The sequence below is a fragment of the Dicentrarchus labrax genome, unplaced genomic scaffold (assembly GCF_905237075.1).
Source record: "Dicentrarchus labrax unplaced genomic scaffold, dlabrax2021, whole genome shotgun sequence".
Lineage (NCBI taxonomy): Eukaryota > Metazoa > Chordata > Actinopteri > Moronidae > Dicentrarchus > Dicentrarchus labrax.
The window spans coordinates 16,007,859-16,025,380 of NW_026136701.1; the positions used below are offsets into that span (position 1 = coordinate 16,007,859).

A 17,522-nucleotide genomic window follows, 5' to 3' on the forward strand; every position below is an offset into this window, starting at 1 on the left:
AGTCAGTCATTAGTCATCGGTAGGCAGCAATATATAGTGACTCACGTTAGAGCAAAGGCAATCAGAGCTCCCACCACCACAATGAAGTCCAGGAGGTTCCACATGTCTCGGAAATAAGAGCCATCGTGCAGAATGAGACCCTGGTCTATCATCTGGAGGACAAACATACACCCACATGGACGCGTTAAGTGAACAGAATCAATACACGCAGGGACCAAAAAACCTTGAGTACATTGCAAGCAAGTTAAATTCTTTAAAAGTGTGATTTGATGTTGTCAAAGCAGGGAAGATATAATCTTTTAGTTACGCACCTTGATGATCATTTCAAAGGTGAACACTCCAGTGAAGACATAATCAAAATAACGGAGGACCTGGAAAATTAACAAACGTAAAAATATTCTTTAATAATAAATACTTTTCTGAGGGTGCTGTATACTGTGTGTGTGCCAAATGAATACTATACTCTTATTATTTTATACTGCATATGAATTATCATTGTATAAACACACATTTTATACTAACAGGAAATTTTACAATACATCTATAGATATAAAATGAATGAACCTTACAAAGAGAACATAAATATCTTCTATCTAGGATTTGGTACTTATGGCTGTTTCACCACCAAACACAATTTATTCAAATCGTATTGCAGCTCCTCCATTACATTTGTGTATTGTGTAAGAATAATATTCATCGACGGCATAAACTATAAATTAACTATATTTAGTATGCATACTCCTGGTTTGAGTATCCTTTATTTTGCCACTTTTCACGGTGTGGAGTACGGATCTGGGACAGTAAAAAGGAGTACAGCAAACTCTTTGGTCCCACCCACCTTGATTTAAGAATGCAGCTGCCTTTAAATAAACCTTATTGGATGAATCACTGCATTTATAAGCAGTGTCACATTATACAAATATGCACGGATGCTATAAGGACAGATGGATTAATCTGTCTAGCTCTAGATTCCTTGACTCACTTGGCAAATTAAGTGCTGTTCTGGGTGCCCAGAAATACCTTAAAGGACCAGTGTGTAGTTGCAAATCGGTGTAATTGCAGATCACAACAATGTCGCTTCTCCCTGCCTTTTCAAGCACAAAGGAGAAACTGTGCCCCTATTCAGGAGATTATACACTAATGAAAACATACCTATGAATATTATATTCCATTTCTGCAAATAGATACTCCTAAATGTTACACACTGGACCTTTAAAGGGGATTTGGTTTAAAAAGAACAGCCACAATCAGTACAGCAGAGACCAAGACATCTTGACTTTTAGTCCTAGTATGGGTCAAGCACAAAATTCACTGGATACTACATTTCCCATAAATCAACATGATTGCATCTTTTGTTTGCCCCCTGCCTGGTTGAATATCATCTGTAAAATCAGTGGAGTGCTCCTTTAAAGAGTAACTTAACATCAGTATGAAAACATCAGTTTTTGCAGCCCTCTCTGGTTGAAAGTTTCCAGCCATTTTATCTCTGACTGCAGCCAAGATCCCTGATGGTGGCGGTCAGAAACGTGGTCTGTTGCACCTGTGACCACACCCAACAGTGATGTCACAGGGTCCTGGAGTCCACCTGTACATCACTGCAGCAAGGTGAATATTAATCCACTGGATGTCAGCAAAGACAAGATTTTCAGAGGCTGTTAAGTTAATCTTTAAGTTCCTCGGTTCTCCTTCAACAGCATTACAGTGACCAAATTATATATTTTAAATATGATAATTTCCTTTCCAAACAATGTCCTAAACGATGTCAATCAGGGTCTGTAGTGATAGTAGAAAAAAGCCGCCCCAAGAACCAGAAATGACTGGAGTACGTAGATGGTGTAGAACATATGTAACTTTGTGGATTACTCTGTCTCTCTCACAGACGAAAGCCAAACCCAGTGTTGACTTTACTAGTTTGTGCTTATTTGGTCACTCTTGACACTTTTCATGATACTGAGTCGTGAAAAGCTGTGAAAAACAAACTGCACAGCTATTTCCCAGGCAAAGCTGCCGATTCTCACCTTGTATGTGCGTGAAACCAAATGTGTCACGACACATTGTTGCTGACACAGTGTTATGTCAACTTCAGATCAAAACCTGAAAGCTAAAATTTCCTCAGTAGTTTTCTTAGAATGAGTAAGTTCTTATTATTCTTTTAGTCTTATGGAAATAATTGCTTCCTTAAGGATAAATGCCTCTAAAAGATTAACCTAAACTCATTGGCCTTTTACATTTGCCTGTGGTCAGTGTAGCACCATCAGATTGCTCTGTGTGATAACTGATTGTAAGACTTTGTAAACTAATTTAAGATTGCTGAATAAATCAGTTGACACTTCAGACATCCACTGCTTATTTAAGGCATCGGTGCGCGACAGTCAGACGTTACTTCATGCAGTGATTAGGCAGCTGTGTGGAGAAAGTAAGCCCAGTCTCCCTCTGTGTGTTTGGTGTGCTTGAACTCTGTCCTCTTCATGGTCTCTATGGTGGAGAGGAGGTTGTGTGGCTCAAGTCTGTTTAGCGACACAAATCTAAATTCTTCATATATGTTTACGATCCGTCTAGGATTTTATTATCCTGATTATCCATACTGTAATTATACTGTGTCGGTCTATTCTGTACATGTCCCGGAAGAGGGATCCTTCCCCTGTTGCTCTTTTTTTCCCCTTATTAAATGTTTTTTAGGGCGAAGTTTTTACTTCCAAATTAAGCGTCTATTGTATGCTATACAGATTGTAAAGCCCTTGAGGTACATGTGTGAAATAAAATTAACTTGACTGAACTTCTCTCTTTGATATGCCCTGTCACTTTTTCTATGTACAAACAAGTTCAACACTATGAATGGCTTTGTGGAGAGACTGTGCTTTGAACTGGCTTTTCACCCTGCCTTTGACATGTTGTACAAACTAGTTTGTTGCGAGCTAACTCCTCAGTCATATAGACACATAAGGAGAGACGTATTTTGATCTCACCTTGTTTCTGTCTGAATTGGTACACACGGGGTCCTCAGCAGCCAGTGCAATGCTGCTTGCCACGATTACAAGGAGGATGGTCATCTCAAAGTAGCGCAGGGTGACCACATAGTGACAGATCCTCCTGATGCTGCGGATAAACGAAGGGGAAGATGTTTAATTGTTGGGTGATGAAAGAGTGTACAGAGAATTTATGAACATTTCGTAGCATCTTACGGGTTGGAGGCTTTGAAGATGAACATGCTGTCTGGAGCTACACGTTTGGGAGGAGTAGGAGGGTCCTCTTCCTCCGTCTCCTCGTCTCTCTGGTCAGAGTTGTAAGCCTCCAACTCTTTACTGTTCACTAAATCCCAGACAGAGGTGTGGAGAAGGGAAGAAAATGTTTTAGCTGTACATGAACAGCTATGACAGGGAAAGAACAGTGTGAGTCACCAGCACAATGGATTCATCAGACTCCAAAAGCGGTCCTCTTATCAGGTGTCAGAAACACCTACACAAGGTGACGTAGAGTGATAGTGACACTAAATCCCACTCTGTGATGCACAGTAAAGGAGTGTGACTGCAGTGAGAATTGATCACAGTGCTACCTGTCATGGGTGTGAGCTCCAGCAGCGGTTGTGCAGACATTTCAATCGCCACACTTCCCTCCAGGTTGGACTTGTTACGTTTGATGGAGACCTGGCGGCTCTCAGACTCGATGGCCCTCACAGTGAACTCTGTGGCCTCTAAGGCGGGCTCCACTGGGATGTTTTGGCATAGGGGCTCGTACTGCTCTGTCTGCCCACCTCCATCCTGCTCGGACCAGGTACAGTCCAGCAGCTGCTCACACTGAGGAGGGTCAGGAATGTCGTCACCGGGCAAAGCAGCTCTGACATGGGGAAGAAAAGATCACTGAGCTCCGAACAATAATGCATAGATATGCTATGGCATTTGTACCATCCTTTTCTTGTATAATTATTTGATAAACATTCATTTAATCGGAAATGATCCTGGATAAGTCCACATTTTTTCAAGTCTGTCTTAAAACAACACTCACGGGCAAATATGTAGTTTTCAAGGTTGTTGTGGTCGTTCCCTTTTCTCCATATTGGCTATGAAGAGATCACTTCCTAATGCGATTCTAATAGAAGAGATATGGGACAAAATCCACAGTCCCCGTGTTGAACTCCAAAGTTCAATAGAAGCAATATGAGGCCTAGGCTTTTAGACAAAACAATGGATATCCTTGAAAGTTACTCTCTTTTCAGCATTAACTCCCTCTTTGTGTGACTAACACTGTCCATGGAAACAAAAAGGCGGGATTTTGTACTGAAAAGACAGTAACTTTGAAAAATATACACTTTATCTAACCCAGACTTCTGAAGCTTCGTAAAATAGGGGGTGGATTGTGGATTTTGTCCCCCATTGCAGGGATCTCTTCTCAGCCAGCAGCTAAAAACTTCTTCAGTGCACAGATGGGCACGTGAAAAAGGTTTTGAGACAGACTTAAAACATGTAAATCTATACCTTAAAAAAACAGAGAGATGACAAAGTGCATTTCTTCTTCATCCAGTGACATTTCAGTTAAAATGGCCTTTAACAGATAATTACATACAATGAGAAAAGGTAAAATACAAAGGTATAAAAATAAGGTAAGTGGTAAGTAAAATGCTAAGAGCTCATGAGAAGGTGTTGAACCTTATAATTCCTCCTTGGAAATGTCTTCATTAAGGGATAAATTAGAACAGCCTTACCTTCTACAGTCTTCTCCAACTTCTGCATATGGGTTGATGATGCATGTCCCACAATCATCTTCCACTGACCCTCCTTCTCCCTCTCTCTCCTCTTTTTCTTCCTTCTCTTCCCTCTCATCCAGTATCTTCCTCTCCTGGCTGAGCGACCGTCTGACTAGTGGCACCTCGTGTGGAGACTGGGTACAGTCCAGACTCTTGGCTTCAGGACGAGCTTCGCGGTGACGGTGCCGCCTGTGTCGTGCCCCTTCATCCAGCCCCTGACTGGGTCTGAACTTGCGGGCCATCCTGTGCCTGCCCCCGCCTGTGGTCCGGTGGTTAGCTCCCCCTGTTTTCTCCTCACTAAGGTTGACCAGAGGCTCAGCCTCTGGAGGCTCAGGCATGGGGATTGAGATGGACATCGGGGGCTCAGGGAGGGGCATCCCCACAGACATTGGAGACTCGGGCAGATGAGCCGGGCTTGCCTCTGGGGAAAGGGTGGTGGCGTGGTGGGTGGTGGTGGGAGTTTCGACTGTGTCCTCCGTGGGGCTGCTAAACAGCTCCTCTCTGCTCGCCATTTGGCGGCGTTTGCGTAGCTGGTTGGCTCTCTGCTCCCACACTGACATGTTAACCTTTCTCCTCCTCTCACGGCGGTTGGAGAAGGCGTTGGAGCTACTGAGGGGCTGTTCGTCTGCGGCCCCTATTGCACCCTCTGGCTCCTCCCCTGGAAAGTTTGGTCGGCCTCGATGGATGGCTCGTTTCCTGTATAGGTAGGGTCTTCTCCTCCCGCTAAGGACCACAATATATTTTATCAATATGAAGCAGAAACAGGCCAAAATGTAAGGAATTAGTGACAAGAAACATCAAGACTAGTGTCCATTTAGCATACCAGTTATATAAAAGAATATTCAAACAAATAATCAATATAAATAAGAAAATTATAGTTGCAAGAAAAGGACAGACCTTTTCTGTGAATTCACAATGTTAGTTGATTAGTAACACAAAAAAAGACTTTCCCATGGAAAAATGTGCAAAATACTTCAAGCTAAAAAATACAATTACATCCAAAAACTGAAAAGAAGATACCTGAGAGGTAGAGGACAGATCAACAGAAAAATAGAAGAAACAAAAACAACCACAACAAAAAAAGGTAAGGTGCAGGATTTAAGTAGAAACACAGTGTAACATCTAGAAAATAATTTCAATAATCGAGTAGGAAAAACTCAAGGGAGAAATTCTGTGAGACAGAGATGCATACAATTATACTTACTGGTATTCAGATTCTGTTGTTGTCCATGTAATCAATGAGTGATTATTTGAAAACAAGACATTAGTGTTTTACAACATACACAGAACATTTGTTGTGACACCGAACAAAATATGTAAAGGGGACGCAAAGTATAGTTGAAGGTTGTCCTGTTTATACAGATTTAGAGGGGACTGAAATCAGTACTTTCAGATTAATAATGTAGGGATTTCAATTAAAAACATTAAACATTATTCTCAATTTTTAAGGTTAAATTAATTCCAAAGCTGGCAGAATGTCACAATACACAACATTTTGTTCAGTGTCACATAACAGGCATAAAAACAAGACAACATGATGAAACCAGAAGAACACTGTTATACACATCAAAATCAGCATCTCGATAGCTGCAACACATACAAGACTAACATTCAAATATGTAACAGACAAATGATACATTCAGTGTCAATGCCATCATTGTACATAGTTGATATTTGCCTTTTTTCTGCACATTGTGGAGTTAAATACTGTCTACATTTTGTGCCTTTTGTTCTCTGTGAAGCTCTTTGTAAGTTTGTTAAGAAACATGCAGCACAAAAACGAAATTTCTTTTTATAATCACATCATTTTAGGCAGTTTGAAGGACCAGGATTTTGCATGTTTAATGACCAATCATGTACACATTCATATTATTTAATAATAATAAAAATGCTTTATTCAAGTAGTTACTGGTGTCTACCCAGGTCGCAGAGACTTAAAACATTTGGAATAAGTAATTCTTCACAGTGAACATTTAGTCGTTCATTCAAGTTATTTTGGCAGTGCAGTTGTGAGCAGAAATTGTTTTAAAAACACTTTCTTGTTGGTGTTATCAGGTGTTTTTGGGGACCTCCAACAATCAAAACTTAAAGATCTGATGCATCTGATCCAAACCTTTAATTCAATTTCACATTCACACCTCTGGGTTGGATTTTGAAGCAGCCTGTAGCATGTGAAAGTTTTCTTTTTTAAAACAACTGTTGCACTCAAGCTCATTATTACGCGACGATAGAGAGGAAAAACATACACTGAGATGAATTACTTATGTCAAGTGAGATTGATTTTCATACTACAAAACACATTTATCAATCTATAATCATATGTTTTGCAAAGTCTAGCTAGTAATGAAAATACCCAGAGATTGTAGTTAATGGTGTAAAACATGCAAAATAATGAGTATAGTCCTAATCAAGCCAAGCCGGTGTTCTGAATGGGACACTTCATGAGGCCCTGCAGTACTCTCAAGTACTCTAGCAGTAGCTGTTTTAAGAATCTCTCCAGGTCAGTATTGGCCCCTGATGTGTCATAGTTCTGCAGTGTAGTTTTTTTTCCTCCCTACAATAACTCCATTCTCAGGCGAGAGGCGACGCGGTTCAGGCCGAGTCAGACTAAGTCGGGAATCTTGGTCAAAACCTGACACACTCCAAAGTGTGCCTCCTCCCAGTAGAGTGACACATTGAGACTTCCCAATGTTCCCAACAATCTTGGAAAAATGCCTCCTGCCCTCCTCCTCCCAACTTACTGGATCATTAGACCTGTGGGAAAGCCACCAGGTCATCGAAATGAGTGACAAATTACGCTTATTATCAAAAGAGGCTGCCCATTACCAATCGCAGACCAAGATAATTACAGAGGGAGTTCAAGTAAAGCTGCTGAATCAATCTGTAAAGGGTCATGCTTTGAAAATCAGGCACATTCAGTAAACATTCAGAATTATTTTATCAATGCTGTAAACATGCCTTTCTTACTTTGCATTCACCATGCAGCTGAGGGATAGATTAAGCATTCACCAATTACACCTTCAGCTGGTTCTCAGAGAGTCCACAATCAATGGCACTGTGAAAATACTGGTCTTTTTAACTAGACCCTGATTTTTAAACTCCTTTAACATATAGCATGATCAAATTCAGGACCACCACCAGTTCTCCCACAGCATCCATACTGTATCTTAAGTAAGTCTTAGTTTGATTCCACTACTTGAATCTGCTGCAAAGAGACAATTTGAGGAATCGTGATACATTTTCTGCCCAATCTGAATTTTCCGTTTGCTCATGAGGAGATCTGAGCTGAGAAACAGTCACAACTAAGAGCTACTTAAGAGCTGTGAAAGCGCTGGGTTTCTCATCCTAGAACGGTAATTTTGTTAGCTGCCAGACAATAACTTACTCAGATATCAGGCCGTCTCTGCCTCTGGCATATCTCTGGTTGAAGAACTCCTCTTCCTCCTCTTCATCCTGATAAAAGACAAAATTAATAAACACATTTAATTAACATGTATTAAATATTACACTTATTGAATGTGTGTACTACATCAATCAAAATATTTTATTGGAGAACATTGAGGTAAAACAGTTCAAACCTTCGTCAGTTCCTGTGCGTTGGCCAGATTATCCACAGCGATGGCCAAGAAGACATTCAGCAGTGTGTCTGTCATGAAGGCAGTTAAGAAAAAAAACCTACCAGTTTGTGCTCTTTCTCCCTTTCATGGATGCATGAGAGTTTAAATGACAAAATAATCTCAATTCAAGCTCCATTTGATTTACTTTTGGGGCTTTTGGTCGCATCTCACAGTCTTCATCAGCGAAGAGAGATCTCAAGTGTCATTATGTGACCTGAGTATGGATCATCAATTACAGTCGTAAATGTGAGGACAGATCGTAAGCAAACATGGTGTTCGGCGGCAGTTGAGAATGTCTTTCCACATCTTACTCCGGCTGTCAACTGATTCCTGATTGGTGACCTTTGACCCCTTCAGAGTCCTTGTTGTGATGTGGTTTTGGTCTGGTGTTCACAGCTGATGTCATTGTTCATTCAGTGTTGTGTCCAGGGTCCTTGAAGTTTCAGTGTATATATTTTTCCCCACAGGGAAGACGATGTATGCTTGAAAGCTCATATAGACCTTGAGTTGAGATTATATTGTCACACAAAGCGATCCCAAGGTCAAGAATTAACTTTCATGCTCTGGCTAGGTGTTGAAGTCAAAAACTTAAATCTCCACACCCAATTTACAATTTTAATCGATTTTCTTTCTTAAAAATCAAACTACAAAAGACAACGTATCTTTGAAAATGTGAAATTGAATCACTGGGTCCCTTTCGACTCATATGGTGTACCATGGGAAAATTATTCTACACGTTCTCTGTGGATGACTGTCTTGAAGAGATTAGGGCTTGTCTTACAACATTCGTAGTTTAAATCTCAAATTTACAATTCAGTCTTTTTCTGAATCGTTTAAAAAAATGTAATTAATCAATTTCATCGATTTATTGCCCAGCTCTATTTCATGATCAGAATTTTTTAGCAAATGTCGCCCCTTGAATTACTTTCAGATGCAAACAAAAACACTATCTGAAACACTTTCAGAAAATGCATCATGGGAAGATTAAAATGAGAACGAAACAATATTTAATTTGGTTTACAGGAGCTTCTCTGAAAATCTGATTATGCAAGCATGTTTTTACTCAAAGACTGTAATTCTGAGGTAAGTGTATGTATTTCCATTTTTTGCTGCTTTACATTCACAAAATTATCATACAGACATGGGAGCGCTTTTGAAACATGTAATCATCGTAAAAAATGTGATGTGAAGTAGTTCAAAATCACAAACAACATTAAATGTATGCAGCACCAACAACAATCCAGTAAAATAATATACAATTCTGTCATTCTGCTGCTATTTGGAGTATTTTTTCACTTTTGACTGTACATTTGGCTGGTAATGACTTTATACTTTTACTGATGTAACATTTTGAATGCAGGACTTTTACTTATGAAGTACTCTTACACTGTGGTGCAATTACCTTCACTCAAGTAAAGGATCTGAATATTTCTTCCACCACTCACTCACAGCTCTCTGACCACTTTTAACGGGTCGATAAGGATACAATTTCCAAACAGGGTGAGCACTATGAAGTAGATTGATGACCACATGCCATACTGTACTCCGCCCTGCGAGCGAATCCCATTATACATCACCTCGTTCCAGTCCTCACCAGTCAAAATCTGTAGGCAAATGCACAGAATATTTTGCATGAATAATTACATTGATCATATTTGATTCAAGAGAACATTGGCCCTAAAAATACATTAAACAAGGGAGACATTCCCTGTCTGCAAACCAGTTCAAGATATGGTATTAAAAATGGCAGCAAGACAAGTAATTACTATGTGTGCTGATCAAAACACTCTTTCACAGTGCCGTTGGTTTTGTAGCAGATCTGATGTGGATTCGTTCACGTTTCACTTGTCTGATATTCATGTGCGCATATGCGTGCATGGATGTGTGGGATGATAGCGGAGGAAGGGGGTGGAGAGCGAGTGAGCAGAGTTGTTTAATCTGCGCCTGGGGTGAGAAATATCCCAGGGTGCAATGTGTCATGGAGAGCAGGCAGAACGAGGGGATCTGTGGGAGCCAAACCTGAAACACTGTCATGATGGCAGCTGGAAATGTGTCAAAGTTGGTGGGAGTGTAATCTTCAAAGATGAACCTAGAGGGAAGGCAGATAGAAAGCAGGGTCAGATATGACCAAGGAAGAATAGGAGGAGGAAGAAGAGGAGGAGGAGAATGCAGAGCTATTTTCGTCCGGGAATGTCATTTCCTCTCCTCTTCATCACAGAGACCATTGAAGAAACTGCTGTTTAGTTTGCAGGGTGTAGCTACTATTTCCATCAGATCAGACATGTAGGTTAAAATGTTCTATGAAAATCAGCACCACAAATCAAAAACAGAGAGAAAAGTTATCCTGGATAACTGCGAGTACTTCAGTTTTGACGTCCTTGAATGCTTTACTTACCTCCCTCCAAAGAGCTGCATCCCCAGCAGAGCGAACACCACAATGAAGAGAAAGAGAAGAAAAAGCAGGCTGATAATGGACTTCATGGAGCTCATGAGGGACACAACCAGGTTCCTGAGAGAGGCCCAGTATCTGACAGAAAGAAATCACAGACTTTTTGAAGAGAGCTGTGGAAAAATATACACACAAATATGCTACAACCGAGGCCTAAATGAACTAAAAATGCACAGTTTATCATGTGAACCATCTCGTTGTCCCACTTACTTGGTGATCTTGAAAATTCTCAGAAGTCGCAGCGCCCTCAGTACGCTGATCCCAAATGACATGCCAGGCCTGAAGAAGCCCCAAACCACCTCAAAGATGCTGCCAACAATTACCTGCAAAATATGTGGCATCACAATTAACAAAGAATCATGTCCCGTAGGCTCCATCTTGAGTAAATGAGACTAGATGCGAGCATTTTTCAAATACCCTCTTTTCTGTCCTATTTTCAAAATTGGACCATTCCACACTAATGTGTACATGTGTACAATTACACTACAATGTAAAGTGCTCCCCCCTCCTTTAATATATTTAATTCTACCTTAATATTTTAGGGTATAGGCATGTGGCAGCTAAAGACTGGTGTTAATGTATGTATGTATGTATGTGCTTATTAAATTTGTGAGAAAGCTTTAGTTGCTGGTCAATAGAAATCTTCACTGCTTTATCAGTTAATTAGGATAAACCAAATTCTTCATTTTGCACCAGAAATTAAATTTTTCCTTTGTGATATAAAACAGAGTTGCTCTGAGTCTGTTTTCTTTTCTAGTGTAATGTGGAGTCAGAATAAGAGATGAAGAACCTCACCCCACAGTCGAAGCAGTTGAAAGATGAATGGAAGTAGAGCCGGAAACCCAGACCATACATTTTCAAAAACATCTCAGCCAAAAACAGCCCCAGGAAAACAAACTCTGCATAGTCTAGAAAACAAAAAAAGCAGTTATATCAAAGGAAAAAGAGGCAGCTGTCTGCCAAAAAATAATGCATTCATCGGACATGAACTGAATTGTAAGTAATCATTATGTATTAGTAGTAAAAATCATCATCAATCATCAAAAAAAACACCCACAGAGGAAGATGGTCAGCCAGTCGGGCTGGTTGTGGTGGACGATGGCCACACAGATGGTGTTGAGAGCCACAAGACTGAGCACCATCAAGTAGAAAGTGTCTGTCTTCACCATGCGACGGATGGAGATGCGCAACATGCGCTCTTTACGCCGCAGGTAGGCAGCGGGGCCACGCCGGCCACTGCGGAAGTTCATCCTCGAACGTGACATACCTGAAAGACAAAGACAGAGAATCACAGGAGAGAAACAGAGAAGTTCGAACACATGAAGGCAGGAGGACGATATATACAGAATATAAGTGACCGAAGAGAAGAGTAAGCGACTAACTGAACAGGCTGAAATGTTAAAGCTCTTCACTCACTTGCAGTAGATGTGTCTGTAAACTTTTCGTCCCCTGGTGCTCCTCTCCGTGCACCAGTCTTCTTACTCGCTCTCTTTAGCACTAAAAATGTTCCAAAAAAACTTCATGAATTACTGAATTTTGTTAAATTTCAAATGGAAATGAAAATTAATTGAATAATAAATAAAGCTGGAGGGACGATCGCCCTCGCTGCTCACTCATCAATTTCCTCATTTAATAGTTTAGTTTATGACTTAAATTTCATTTTACTGCAAATTTTATCGTCTCCAGCAGTGCACGGCCATGACAAGTTGGGAACCTTGTTGAATTCCTATTTGTTCACATGCTGTATGTAAAGCAGGAGTTCATCCATGCAGTTGGCATGAAGTAATGTATATTTCAGGGTTTATTGCTGCCCACTGCAAGAGGGAAAAATATATTCTTACAGACTGATCTAACATCAGAACCTAAAATGGACTCATTCACAATATTACCTGGTTTCTTACACCATATTACAGCCCACTTAATAAAGCCAAACACAACGTGCATCCATTCTAGTCAGATTGCTGCTTCATTTTTATGTAAAAGCGACTCAAGAGGCCGACACGTTAATTGCCAACATGTTTACATAACGAGGTGCACGTCTGAAAGGGGCTTTAGTTTCACCAGTGAGACATAACTGGTAATGTTAAATCAAGCATTAGTATTGTTGCCATGGTTACCAAAAAAAATGCACAATGACTTACAGCACAGAGGTGGTTAAACTGTTGACCGGAACAAAGTCAAGGAACAAGGACACGTTTTGATGTTAAAACAGACACCAGTTAATCCAATATAGTATAGTATTTTCTGTGGCTATCATATAACACCTAATAATAGCAGATACAGGTGTAATTAGGCATTATTAGACTGAATTGTGTAAACTCACCATCTAACGGCGATCTCCCTGAACTTTTATTCTCCTCTGCAAGCATTACCTCCTCTGTAATACAATAAAACTGGAGGTTATACACAGACTCATTTGTTTTCATTAAGGCACAATTTAAATCACCAGACATGGAAATACACATCGCAGGCTTCTATTCTTTAAGATGTCTGCAAACATTTACAGGAACTGAGGTCAAACTGATGCAAATGTGTGCTTAGAGAGGGCAGTATGACCTTCTTTAGAGAAAGAGCTCTTATTCTCTCTTATATTCTCTCAATATCTCCCCTTTCTCTCTCTCTCTTCCCACACTCACCCACATCCATGCACACATAAATATGCACTGCAGCTCTCTCACTCACACATGCATGTAAACACACACGCACACATGCACACAAATTTAAGTCAGTGAGTCAGTATCACCTTTTTCTCACCCTTTACTTGCGTGGGAGACTAGCAATGCAGCTTGCCATTACAGCACTCCGTGTGTATGCGTGTGTGTGTGTGTGTGTGTGTGTGTGTGTGTGTGCAACTCTACAGAGCTACTGCACTATAGGTCCAAAGAAGCGTCTGTGGCTCGGTGATCATTTTACAAAATCAGCTGAAAAAGACTGACCATTTAGCTGTTAAAGTATTGTAATGAAGGTCTTAATTCTGTCTCTGTCACAATCTGCTTTTGTCTCTCCTGTCCAGCCACATTTCCACTTTCCCAGGCCCTTCAGTGCTATTCTTCACTAATCTATCAGCTGCCCTCGGGCTTTTCCTGCTTTCCCCATCAGCTGACTGCCACACCCGACTGCACACCTGACTCTTAACTGGACCATTCCCACTCACTCACTGCCAGATTGTCAGTGTTTCCTCTACATTAATACCTGTTTACCTGATACTTGGAACCCTGTCACCTGCACCTGCTTGCCTGCCTCATGGTCCTGTGAGCCTGGAATCTTATTTTTGTAAATAAATGAGTGACTAGGTTAACATGCACACTAATTTCCCATTATTATTCAAAAATGTCATATAAACAACATTTTCCAATTAAGACATGGCATTTACCAATATTATTCAGGTTTTAGGAGGATTCTTTAGACATGAATACAGTGTAACCAGAATATGCGTCTCATTTGGGGTTTTTACTGCAGTTTGCGACTCACAGCCTCTTGCCCTGTGACAGTTTGCAATGCTGTGTGGTAGAGCTGCACCCACAAAAGAAAATGATCGACCAAGTCTGTCTGTCTCCAATGACCAGAAGATCACAGGTTCACTCAATAGTAATCATGTGGGTCCATCGCTCACTTCCTGTAAGCCTCTATATCGCTGTATACCTCCACGTAACTAAATAAACAAGTGTGTGTCTGCAGATGTGAAGTTGTTCTGCTGCCCAGTACCTGCCCTGTCTATCCAGGCTCGGTAGCCGTTCAGTTCTCGTTCCACCTGCTGCTGGCGGCGCAGCTTCATGAAGGCCCGCCTGTTCTCCACCCTCTCCCTCTCCTTGGCAAATTCTCTGAAGAGGGGAGAATTAAAAACTGCCGTCATGATGCATAATGCAGACAGAAACACCAATGTTATAGGAACACTCACCCCGACAAGACACCCAACACCAGGTTCAGCACAAAGAACGAGCCAATAATGATGAGAGGAATGAAGTATATCCAGTTCCATGTGGGACCCAAGGCATCATTGGTCTGAAATCCATAGCATTCATTCAATAGTACAGATATACAACAACATCATGCATTTTTTACTTCATTTGTTTTAGCAGAGCTGAACTCCTGAGCTCACGTTATAGAGAACGGCCGTCCATCCCTCCATGGTAATACACTGGAAGACGGTGAGGACAGCAAACAGGATGTTGTCAAACTGCGTGATGCCGTCATTGGGTCCGATCCAGGTGTCGTTGCATTCGTACCTCTCGGGACACTTCCTCACTCCGCAGGCGAACGCCAACTCTGACGAGTCAACAGTCTCATTGTCTACAAAAAAAATAATCATATAGTAACTGTTCGGGTCTTTTGTTGATGGATCCATATAAATAATGTCTACACTTATAAACTAATATTCTATTCAACCTCTGACTCCCCTGTGGCTACTGGTGATTATTTAAAGGTCCACTGTGTAGGATCTGTTATGTCACTTCAAACCACAACTGGTCCATTTTACACTTACAGATATAATTTGTTCATTCTTGAAGCCGACTTTGTTACAGAACCAGACTAGCTGTTCCTCCCTGTTTTCAGTCTTTATGCTAAGCTAAACTAATTGGTTGCTAGCTAGAACTTCATGTTGCACTGTATGACCATTTTCACTGGATGTTTTACTTGTCACCACATTTTAATGTATTGTCATTGATTGTGTAGCTCGTGCTTGTTGCTAAACAACTAAATAAGCAATTTATTTCAAATTATGTATTCTGTGTGGATGACAAACACATTTTTAAGCCCCCTTCCACTCAAAAATGAGTTTTACGTATTGTTACTTCACTTGGATGTTTGAACTTCACTGTGCAGAATGATGTTTGTTTTGCTCACCTTAAACACATGTATGAACAAGCAGGATTGGTCCAGTATGCAACTTACACAAGTGTAAAGTGGAAACTTGAAACTGTCTTGCAACCACTAGTTAGACAATTAAATAGAACTTTTTGTGAAAAAAAAAAAAAAAACCCATATCAGACACAAATTATTATTCAAAGCAGAGTATCTTTTTTTATCTGCTCTAAATACTATGAACTTATTCAGGTTTTATATTTCAATTCATCTTTGAGTTGTCAATGACAGTAAATGGTATGGTGTAGCGTGTGATTACAGAGTAGTTGTTGACTAATTAAGCAGTAGCTAAATCAGCCAGCAACAACTCTAATAATACCTCTGAGCTCGCTGCTACTGTAATCTATGAAAGCCTCAGGTTCTCAAACAAAGATGTTCACACCCTCTGTTTGAGAACAATGAGTAAACCACACATTTGGTATACCTGCTGGTAAAGCCAATCACAAGTAAGCTAAAAACAAAGCATGACAATAATTTTCTAAAGACACTGGTGTTGTGATAAAAAGCAGGCGGACCTGAGGACACGAGGTACCCACAGATGGTGAGATGGTCAAGCCAAAATCCTTAAACACACACCAACTGCTGAATGTTATAATACCTTCCTAGAGTTAAAACTAGAGGGTGAAAACTTTGGCAAAACACAGTTCCTTAACTATTTACTTTCATACTGTTTAAAAATGAAATATTAATATATATTAATATCAAACAAAAATACACATGTTGTGTGGACTGCCCTCTCTGTTTTACAACAGATAGACTGTCAGCGGTGTGTGCGGACTGTACCGAGGATGTCAACAGACGACAGGCAGGTGTTGTGAAGCTTCCCGCTGTAGAACTCCAGACCGATGATGGCAAACATGAGGATGGCGAAGAACAAGAGAAGGCCGATCTGGAGCAGCGGGATCATGGCCTTCATGATGGACTTCAGCACAATCTGCAGACCTAAAAGTATTCACAAAGAAGAATAATTCGAGAATAATGCTGTGTTGGTCAGTGAAATATACAAAATATAATATAAATATCCTAAATTGTACGTGACTAGCACTTTCTAAATGTCTAAATTTATAAATACTGATATATACATTCTTAAACAATTTGATTTGTCAACTCACAAATGGTAATCATTTGTTATGTACAGTATTATACCAGTTTGTTTGACCCTACAGTGCAGGATTAGAGGTCAGTAACTGACTCACTGGGGATCCCGGAGACAAGTTTGAGAGGTCTCAGCACTCGCACGGCCCTCAAGGTCCGAAGGTCGACTGGGATGTTCATGTGGGCACCAGCAGTGGCCAGGATCCTGATGGACAACACACACACACACACTATATATATATACAGTATACTTGATTCAGAGGTATTTTTCATTGTAGGACCGTTATGCAAACAATACTTTGTTATATTTCTTTCATTATTTTGTGAAGACAGTTAAATTAATAGACATTACTTGTAATGGCCTGAAAAGTAAAAAGACATCTGGGTTAAAATAGAGAAAATGCAACAGGGACGTATTAAGAAAAAGAAAAAAAAAAAAAACATCCATTAGTAGCTAAATCTGGTGCAAAGCTTCTCTTTCCTCGTTTGTCTGTGGTGCCTGACAAATTTAATGACAAAAATAGGTAAAAGTTTTGAAGATGAGTCATTTTAGGGCAAAGAAATAAACTGATTTGATGATATGCAGCGGTGCAGTATATCCATTTAGTGTAGCAGACTTGCATGGTGAGAGACAAAGAACGCACAGCCACATACACCTGGCAGGCATCTCTACTCACATCCGCCCGCGCACACATTGATATCCCTCCACCTACACACAAACACTGAAAAACAGCATCAGGAGCGACCGACAGGCAAT

The 17,522-nt window shown here is 40.4% G+C and overlaps 1 protein-coding gene across 1 annotated transcript in view; it reads right to left on the bottom strand.

The window, feature by feature from the left end:
* Positions 1–17,522, bottom strand: part of LOC127366063 (voltage-dependent R-type calcium channel subunit alpha-1E-like) — a 59,012-nt gene that overhangs the window by 14,025 nt on the left and 27,465 nt on the right. Inside the window, exons 6-27 of the mRNA XM_051404773.1 lie at positions 16,867–16,970; positions 16,454–16,612; positions 14,907–15,097; positions 14,706–14,809; positions 14,513–14,628; positions 13,131–13,184; positions 12,224–12,304; positions 11,865–12,074; positions 11,603–11,715; positions 11,018–11,130; positions 10,754–10,885; positions 10,378–10,447; positions 9,845–9,962; positions 8,320–8,387; positions 8,127–8,194; positions 7,709–7,726; positions 4,700–5,464; positions 3,554–3,834; positions 3,183–3,309; positions 2,967–3,096; positions 312–371; positions 46–152 (exon numbers count right to left, since the gene is read on the bottom strand). Of these exons, the coding sequence (XP_051260733.1) occupies positions 46–152; positions 312–371; positions 2,967–3,096; positions 3,183–3,309; positions 3,554–3,834; positions 4,700–5,464; positions 7,709–7,726; positions 8,127–8,194; positions 8,320–8,387; positions 9,845–9,962; positions 10,378–10,447; positions 10,754–10,885; positions 11,018–11,130; positions 11,603–11,715; positions 11,865–12,074; positions 12,224–12,304; positions 13,131–13,184; positions 14,513–14,628; positions 14,706–14,809; positions 14,907–15,097; positions 16,454–16,612; positions 16,867–16,970 (3,189 nt within the window). The remainder of the gene's footprint in view (positions 1–45; positions 153–311; positions 372–2,966; positions 3,097–3,182; positions 3,310–3,553; positions 3,835–4,699; positions 5,465–7,708; positions 7,727–8,126; positions 8,195–8,319; positions 8,388–9,844; positions 9,963–10,377; positions 10,448–10,753; positions 10,886–11,017; positions 11,131–11,602; positions 11,716–11,864; positions 12,075–12,223; positions 12,305–13,130; positions 13,185–14,512; positions 14,629–14,705; positions 14,810–14,906; positions 15,098–16,453; positions 16,613–16,866; positions 16,971–17,522) is intronic.